Source organism: Sphaeroforma arctica, assembly GCF_001186125.1.
Source record: "Sphaeroforma arctica JP610 unplaced genomic scaffold supercont1.140, whole genome shotgun sequence".
In the NCBI taxonomy this organism is placed as follows: Eukaryota; class Ichthyosporea; order Ichthyophonida; genus Sphaeroforma; species Sphaeroforma arctica.
In genome coordinates, this window is record NW_014040418.1 from 71,519 (window position 1) to 80,292 (window position 8,774).

The window sequence follows — 8,774 nt, forward strand, 5'->3', positions numbered from 1 at the left end:
GGTAGCGTTCGTGTGCTCTTCGATGATTTTTCATAAGATAAATCATCTGATCCATCATTGGGACGTTACCGAGTTTGATATCTCTCTTCACTAGCTTGCGGAAGATGGCCTGCGTCCCATGCGAACAAATTTGTATTATATGTAGTTCCGGTGTCCAGGCGACAATCGTTTCTGGTTAGGTTTGTTGCAGTCGAGCGCGCGCCGACTGTTCGGCTTCGAAGTGACTCAACACCTTGTAGAACCACCGGAGACTGCATGCTTTGTCTAAACCTGAGATTTGGGCGTTCGTAAGGGCTTCGCGGAAGGCACCTTTAGTATCGCGCTCCATGATGTTGCCGAAGTTGTACCGGTTAGAGCCAGCTACGCGGTTTCCGTGGCGCATGTTTATTGGCCGGCCGAGAACCATGTGTTGCTCGCAGTGTCTCCAGCATACCTCGCAAAGCATCCGCTCGTGGTAAGTCATTCGTCTCTACCGCACCCCAGTTCGTGCATGCAGGCTTGTCGGCCGGCTGCAATAATTTCTGGTGTTGGAGTGTGCTGTTGAGCAAGTCTCATGCTCGTGTCTACCGAGGTGGCTTGGATCAAGCATTCTCTGCACGGGCAACATCTCTCCCAGTGCGTCCCGTTCGAATTGATTGTCCTGTCGTTGTGTCCGTTCTGTGTCTGTAACGACGTATTGATTCTATCGCGGAGATTGTACAGCGCGTCCCTGCCGCGAGGGTTCTACGTGGTTTCTCACTACCGTCTTGGTTAGACGATGTGTAACCCAATCCATGATGAATCTCGCTTGCTCCTCTGATATGGAACTCAGGGTTGTCGGGGGACGGAGAGATCGTAGCGCTCTGAAGTCGCAGTAAACGTTGGTCGTATTTCTCGAGGAGAGACTGTTGTTACCGAAGAAGACTCGTAAAGTGATTCTGAGTATCACTGTCTCGACCTCAGCCTTGTCTACTCCCCCCCCCCCCCCCCCCGGTTTATGGTAGCGAGGGTACTCTCCTTCCGTAGATCTAACATCCACTCTAGGAGTCGCCGTTTCCTGTTGTTGATCCTGCGACACTGGTCGCATGGTTCCTGTCGGGTCAGGGGCTTGTACTCCACGATCAATAAAGTCCACATTGCTCGGGGTTGTTGATCTCTCATTGCGTTGCTGCTTTGCAGTTTGTGTATGTTGGAGTATCGCCTGGTTAGCCGATATCCAACATCAAGGTCAATCGTCGGACCTCCGCCTGGGGCCGCCCGTTTTGGGGCATGTCGCTTGTGTCAACGCTGAAGAACGTCGTCTCGCTCGCGTTGTTCATGCGCGAGGTGTTGTTGCCGACGGCTCTGTCGAGTGTTAGTCAAAATAAAAGTAACTTGTGCTTGCTTATAAATAAACGAAGTAAAGTTTTGTGGACTTTGAGTCGATGCCGTACCTCTTGCTGATGGCATGCTTTCACCAGTGCCACTACTATTAAACCCACTATCTGTATTGTTCACTACGGGTTGTCATAAGTTATTAATCGTCGATGTATCGGTTCTCGATGTTATCAGGATATGTTCAATTCATGTACAACATGCAGGTTAGTTAAAATATAGCAACTCGCAAAAGATAACTGTATCTCAACTAATCCAGCTACTATCATTTTGGTCATATAATTTATCCTTATCAGTTTAAACCTTATTATGTAAACCCGGTTCAAAACGTAGTCACTATTAAAAAAACCCCTAATATCAAATAACCCTACTCAAAATTTCCTGACTACAGTTATTTGTACAGACTGGACGGATGTTCCGCTGGATAACTGTATCTTGTGATCAAAAACGAAACTGCTGGTGGTGCTTGTGCTTGACACCCAGCACACGTAGTAGGTAATGTCGGTTGGGGTCGCTGTGCCCAGTTCTGTGACTGTCGTCGCACCGTCTGTGGTTTAGAACGGCTATTGGTATAGTCACGCGCCCCGTTGCCCGGTGGTCCTTCGCGATTATTACGGTTCTGGAGTCGCGCCGTGGTGCGCTGCTGTGCGTCCTGAATGTCGGGACTCAACAACTGGAGAAGCTCATGCGTTTTCATTAACTGCCACTTGGGATGCAACTGTAGAGTGCGTTCATACGTACGGCCGTTGAGAGCTTCCTCTAGCAGTTGAACAATGCAATGGTTTAATAGATTCTGTTGGAAATCAGCGTCCGTCTGGCACCGTTCACGTGCCCTCCTGTGATTCTCCATCAGCTGTGTCATTAGTTCCATAATGGGGGTGTGCATATTTCGACTGTGGCCTCGGCAAGCTTACGAAACGCAGGGTCAACAGTGGCTTGCGTCTCCTGTGAGCAAATCTGTTCGATTTGTAGTTGTGGCGTCCACCTCTTCAATCGTTCAGAGTTGTCGCGTATGTAATCCAGTGTTGACTTCTCAGCCTTAAAGTAAGACAATACCTTGTGGAACCATGTAAGGCTCCAACTCTCATCTAACCCTGCGATCTGCGCGTTCTTAAAAGCCTCCAGTAGAGCACCTCTCGTATCCCGTTCCATGATGTCGTGGAGGAGGTATCTATTCGAGGGCCATTCAGGCCATGTACGTGGTGATGGTACCGGACGCTTTTCCACTGGACGGGACTCTAGCGTGGCTCAAAGTGTTTCAATCGCACCCCTCAGAGCTTCAGCTCGAGTCGTATTTTATCTTCTATCGCTTGGTATAACTCGTCGCCCAGGTGTAGAATTCGTGCATGTAACCCCTGGCGACTCTTCTCAATACTCACTGGTGTGGGTGGAGAGTCTGTAACTGCTCACTGGCAGTAGATGTGAGCAACGTTGTCTCCGCATACTTGGGAGTCTGTACATACTCACTAGCAGCTACTCTCTCGAACGACTGTCGCTGTTGATGTTGACAATGGGTTGTGCTCATCTGGTCCTGCCTAGTCTTAAGTGCTTCCTTCCCGTGTGGGTTTTGCTTGGCCAACACTTGCTCCCGTGCGAACTCTTGGAATGACGGTGCCTCCTCTAGAGACGACAAGGTATCTTCCTCCTCGGAGAGTTGTCCTTCCAACCCAGGTGATTCGTACTCAAGGCCATGGTGTTGTTGCGACCGGCCTTGGATCCGAAACGTGAGGTTGTCCTCCCTACCTTATGTCGTATATCCCCGTTTGTGTGAACTAGTCGACGCTTTGTTTGGGGACAACATGGTTGTGGGTCGCTCGGAAGATGTACGCTGCAACTTTTGTTCATACTTCTCTAAGGGCGACTGTTGTTGGGCCATAAGCCCGGTTAGCTTTTGTGTTGACGACTGGCCCCGCGCTGTGCTCTTGTTGTTGGGACGACGGCGGTAACGCCTGCGCTTGTTAGGTGGTACGCGTGGCTGCTCGATACCGGAAGATGAGGCGCCAGAAATACCCGAAGACGAACGGGAAGGCAGTCCAATACTAGCTACATATTCACCAGTAATGGACTGCTCCTTATCTGCACGCAGGTCGGAATCTCCCTTGGCCTCGTCGTTATTTACAACGTCTTCCTGTGTTAGGCTGATATCCCCCCTGGGTGTCTTGGTTGCCTGTCTGTCGGTAGCCGCTTCTTGGCTATGAACCTTTCCATCCTGTGGTCCCATCCGTTCTTTCTCAGTTCGGTAGACGGGAGGGTACGGTGGAAACTGGCGGCGCTTAGTTCCTCGATGATCTATGTCGTCTTCCTCCCGACGTTCAGGGGTCAGATGTTGCTGTCGGCGGCTTTGACGTAGGTTGGACATAATAGTACGTTGTGTGGATAAATGGAGGGTTGTAAATGTATGTAGACGTCCTTGAAATGGGTCGGATATAGATACTCCTCCGTCCTAGAGAATCGTCTTCCATCTCAACAAGTCTCGACACTGTTCGTCTGGACAGGTGTATGTCGTGCTCCACGCTACATTCCTGTCATGGTGGTAATTAGTACATGTGTCCTACCCTTGCCTTCTGCAGGCTATGTTGTCGCATGTTCTTCGCCGAAACACTCGTCGGGACACACCCTGTACACCCTGTGTGCTACTTTAGGGAGCTCCTCAGCTCTCGCCTTACTCCCCTTTCTTCACTAATCTTACTCTCCGTGCTCCTGCATGTGCCGTTTTGTCGGCATGTGTCTACCTAGTATAGACCTCTCGTGCTCTACGGCCCTTCAATGTCTTCTAGATCCTACCTAATACGTTCTTCCCAGCAGCGTTACTACAAAGTTCTGCTCAGTCAAGGAGTTCCTGGTGCCTCTATGGCTTCTACTATGCCTTATACTCTTTCTACCTCGCACTTCCTTATTCTACCGAATATACTACCTGTCTATAAACTGTAACTTCTAAGTTGATTTCCTTATTTGCGGTAATCCTCTAACTGTGCCATTAGTCTATATATTTCCCTGATCCTACTACTCACCCTTATGGTTAATGTACCTAGACGTTAACTAATTCGTACATACTCTCGTGTCCTTTGATCGTTCGATTTCGTGAGGAAAATCTCCCGTAGATCCGTGCGGAAAGTATTATTCTTATAATCACATGGTATTCGTCGATGTTTGTGTGCGCTATTTGTTCTTTGTGGCCATACTTGTTTCTAACCATGGTGTAGTCCCTCGTGTTACCTGTAATCAGCTTGTGTGAACTACTTGTCTCTCTCCTTTGCCTGTGGTTGGATTTCGGTTGTATTTCCTATAATTCTTATAACTTCTTGCCTTGTGTTTTTCACAGGAGCCCCCTTCTTATGTCTAACCAACTGCTACTATGTACACTCCCCTTTTACTTGTACTCGTTGTGTGTACTGGTACCATTTCTATAACGCAATGCTTATTTAGCAATTTCTAACTAAAATGTATCTATTACAGGGTTCTAACCTGATTTCTAGCCTACAATGTCACACCTACCGTCTATTTTTACACCATAAAATCACAAAATTATTCTTCACTATTATTTCCACTTATCTGACCGTCTGGCTGGACCCTCGTTTTGGTCATTTGGTCCTGCTGATCTTGCCCATTTCTTTCTTGAACTTCTGATGCCTACTGTTGAATCGGTTGCTCCTTCGTTTTGTCCGCGGTCTCCTTGGGTTCTGTCGTAATGCCAAAGTCTGCCTCTGACCTTGAAGTCACCGCAAAGATTGGCCGAAGCCTAAATCGTTCGAGCTGTCTGGCCATACTGATTCGATTGAGCCTGAATCGTCCATTGTTCGTCTCAATTTCCTTTGCTGAGCCCATCGGACGTGCTGATCGTTCAGACTCGGTGTCTCTTCCCCTTCACTGTCACTATTTGACATCAAGGATGGCATTGTGGCACTAGCGTCACTACTGGTGTACCCACTATCGTCTTCTACCGCAATAGATTCTGAAAGATTCCTTCAATTTGCCGGGCCATCTTACTACTACTATTGTATTTCGATGGTTTCTCTTTTGTTCGTCTTATTCCTATAGAAAAAGAACCAATAAACTTCATTCAATTATTATAAAGTAGCTTATCCCTTAATTACTAATGAACTCACAACTTCCTTGGCAAGTTAAAAATGTAGTAAATGAACGCTTCAATAACTGTATCGCAACGTTCTCCCTCCGTAGAGAGGGAGATATTGTTCATTTATTAGTAATTGTATAATTAATGACTCTAAAAGTGAGTCATAAGTCATGTGCTGTAATAGTCAGCAAAAACCAAATTTATCAGATTATTCTGATAAACTGTAAAAACTACAATAACTAAAATAAACAACTAAAACCTAAGTACTTGTATTCTGACCACAAAGCGCTCCCCTGTAATGCATACGTCCTTGCATAGCCTACGAAAACCTCTGTCGTCTCTTACATACTGCGACTCCGAATTTGGCACAGATGGCCGTGTGCGTAGTTTGCCGTGTGCCTCAGCTGCACGCACACCGATCTCTGGTCGAGGATCGTTTGAGCGATTTTGCAGTGCATTCTCAATCAGGGCAAGACAACGCTGTCGCATACAGTTGCGCTCAGAGATAACGTCAGACACCGTTTCCTTCTCACTGCAGATTTGTGATTGCAAAGTGTCAAAAGTCGCTAGCGCTGCCTCGGCCCTTTTGAGATAATCTCGCTCACCCCCAGCCTCTGCACCTATCTGTACATCGCCCAAAACGGCGCAGCATTCCATCACCAATTCGATGACTGGTTCCCGTATTTGTCTTACTTTCAAGATGTTTTTGTAGCACGCATGTGCGTCAGCCAAGACGTAGGCAAGAGATTGCTCCACACCGGCCGGTATGGCTAGTTTAAACTCTGGCGTTGCCAGTGCGATACTGTCCATCCGCGCTACTCGAATGCAGTCTGCGAACCTCGATACAGTCAGCAGGTACTGCTTAGAAATAGACGAAGGTACGTTCGAGTATCCTGAGTCCATAGTCTGTAGAAAAGTAGGCGAGACGGACACGCATGCTTTCTACTTTTTACTCGAGCTGCTTGACGACAACAAGGGCCACAAGGCTTACTATTTTCAGGTCAAACGATGCTGAACAACATTAAAACACTTGAATATACCATACCCTTCTTTCTTCTATTGCTCTCCGTAGTCGCGCCTTGACTTTATCGCTGGCACACAGTTCCATTGGAGTCTTTCCGTCCTACATTAACATCGAAAATGAATGCCACACAAAAATGTCAAGCCTTGTCCTAAACGTTTAGCTGAAAGCCTATAGCTTAGATCGGTTAAGGTGGAAACACGAAAAGTTTTAAAACTATATTTCAGTCTTATACGAAAACAGTCAAGCTACAAGGAAGCCATAACGACTCATTGTTCAGTATGGTAAACTTTCAGGTCACGCGAGGGAACTGGATTTTGTCTGCTTCTGCACTAGCTCGGTGTTTCCTAGGTTTAATCATACCATACTACAATATTGCAGACAATTCAGAGTAACATCCAGTCTCATCAGGCTATACGTATTGTAAGAGCGAAGCCGTGTATGTTGTACATTGTAAAGTACCCAAGCATCACATAAATATATATAGAATAGGCGACAAACGGTTTGTCAAGATTAAAGACTGTCCTCCAACACTGGACAGAAGCGAAGAAACAATAAAAGAAAAGAAAAATCTTCAAGTTTAGAGTGAAGAAAATCGCATAAGAAGGAGTAAAATAGACCACTCACCACTGTTTTAGCCTCTGTTTCAGTCCTATTTTCAACCAGCGTTTGCACAGCGTATCCTACTCCTTCTTTGCAGGCAATGTGAAGTGTGGTCTCATTGTCCTACAGAGTAGATGCAAAACTATATCACAAATATTCAAAATTTACTGGGACAAAGAACAACACCGTAACCTCGTTAAAACGGTTTTGCCAGACAGACCTATGGTAGATATCCTACAGAGAATCTTTGAAATTTTATGATACTATCCGCCTCTCATCTTGCTCTTCAGTGCAAATACACCATCGTACCTTACTGACGTGTCGTTTTCGAGACGATTTGACTCCAGATAGCAGCAGTATTACTGAAATGACATATTGTCGATAGTACGAACCACAGCCAAGACTGTGAATATTATATTTCTCTTTTGCCGGAATAAAACACCACAAAGGGGAGAATATAAAGTACTACAACATATACTAATAGTCCATCAATAAGACACATGCTAAATATTTCCACCTGCTTAGTTTCAGGTCATTGATTACACTTTTTGTTCAATACCAATCATTTCAGCAATATACACAACTTTCATCGCTAGTATCACGAGAACTCAATTTTTGAGTCAAATACATCCCAAAGCACAGCATGAGCATTGTGAGCTGCACCAAAAATCGGCAGATCTATGTGACCGTAGCGATGACTTTATCAGTACAAAATTTGCGAATGATTTGGAACCATATAGTTGAAACAAGTATGAGTCTTTTTCAGTTGCAAATAAACGATCAAGACTGCTGCCAGTACTCAGGATAATTGCACGCGTAGGAGTGTTGTGTTTCTTCTCGTTATGTACATATATATATATATCGACATCATTCTGTGAGTGTTAGAGGTTTGCGGTCAATTAGAACCGGTGCAAATTCGCCACACCCACGTGATCTGAGACTATCACCCGCGTACAGTGACTCGTAAATATTGAGACAGCGATCGATCACCTTGTACTACTAACGCGTCATCGACTACAGTGTCAGTTAATGAATGCATAGCCCACAGAGGGACTGAAATTGCTGCCGTATATCTAGCTTTGGCATCAACAACCCCTTTATCGGCAACGTACTATCTATACTGACGCGTAGATATAAAAATCTAATACCAGCCGAACATCAGCAGATTCACGACAAAGAAGATGCGTATAAAGTATGACTTCTCACACAAATTACAAATATATGGTCCTGTCAAGCACATGTAAGGAACACAGGCGTGTTTGTCGGCCGCGCCTTTAGCATACTCTACGTCTAATCACCACATAACATGATAGATAAAGTTCGATAACAACCACTCTCGCTGCGGGTTTTGCGGCTTACCAAGTTTTGTGCCTCAATATTGGCACCGTTACCAAGCAGTGGTTTCAAGATCCCAGCGTTTGCGTAGTTTTTGTAACAGTTAACGTGAAGTGGAGCGTCTCCATTCTGGAAGCCGAAGATACAAACCCAAATAAACGTATCGGCGTCACTCATCTCGGATGAAACTATTTTGGACATATATATATATATATACCTGTCCCATAGCACACTTTGGCATAGTCATGCAAGTTAACCTCAACGTAAATGTACCTGTGATGCTGCAAGGATTTGCATACATAGTACATATAATACAAACGATTCATTCCAATGAAGAAGGCTACGACTGCACGGACTGCATTACTAACGGGCAAGTGCCAAGCTCAC

The 8,774-nt window shown here is 45.7% G+C and overlaps 3 protein-coding genes across 3 annotated transcripts; all 3 read right to left on the reverse strand.

Annotated features, from left to right (window-relative positions):
• Window positions 1-392: 392 nt before the first annotated feature.
• Window positions 393-1,307, reverse strand: SARC_02935 (hypothetical protein). The gene is made up of 2 exons (XM_014303280.1): window positions 1,221-1,307; window positions 393-1,180 (listed from the first exon to the last, which is right to left on the reverse strand). Exons 1-2 carry the CDS (start codon window positions 1,296-1,298, stop codon window positions 683-685), a joined length of 576 nt encoding a protein of 191 aa, XP_014158755.1. The 5' UTR covers window positions 1,299-1,307; the 3' UTR covers window positions 393-682.
• Window positions 1,308-2,728: 1,421 nt separating this feature from the next.
• Window positions 2,729-3,712, reverse strand: SARC_02936 (hypothetical protein; the record flags this gene model as incomplete). Its single annotated transcript, XM_014303281.1, has 2 exons — window positions 2,729-3,096; window positions 3,127-3,712. 2 exons carry the CDS (start codon window positions 3,710-3,712, stop codon window positions 2,729-2,731), a joined length of 954 nt encoding a protein of 317 aa, XP_014158756.1.
• A 1,935-nt stretch (window positions 3,713-5,647) lies between these two features.
• On the reverse strand, window positions 5,648-8,574 carry SARC_02937 (hypothetical protein). Its single transcript, XM_014303282.1, has 4 exons — window positions 8,412-8,574; window positions 7,077-7,175; window positions 6,474-6,551; window positions 5,648-6,286 (listed from the first exon to the last, which is right to left on the reverse strand). The coding sequence occupies exons 1-4, from the start codon at window positions 8,562-8,564 to the stop codon at window positions 5,681-5,683; spliced, it is 936 nt and encodes a 311-aa protein (XP_014158757.1). The 5' UTR covers window positions 8,565-8,574; the 3' UTR covers window positions 5,648-5,680.
• Window positions 8,575-8,774: the final 200 nt, after the last annotated feature.

Coding starts and splice junctions, on each gene's coding strand:
- SARC_02937 (XM_014303282.1), bottom strand. CDS start 8,564: ATGAGTGACGCCGATACGTTTATTTGGGTTTGTATCTTCGGCTTCCAG. Junction 7,176..8,411: donor ATATTGAGGCACAAAACTTG/GTAAGCCGCAAA, acceptor TCTACTCTGTAG/GACAATGAGACCACACTTCA. Junction 6,287..6,473: donor GAGCAATAGAAGAAAGAAGG/GTATGGTATATT, acceptor ATTTCTAAGCAG/TACCTGCTGACTGTATCGAG.
- SARC_02935 (XM_014303280.1), bottom strand. CDS start 1,298: ATGAACAACGCGAGCGAGACGACGTTCTTCAGCGTTGACACAAGCGAC. Junction 1,181..1,220: donor ACGGGCGGCCCCAGGCGGAG/GTCCGACGATTG, acceptor TCGGCTAACCAG/GCGATACTCCAACATACACA.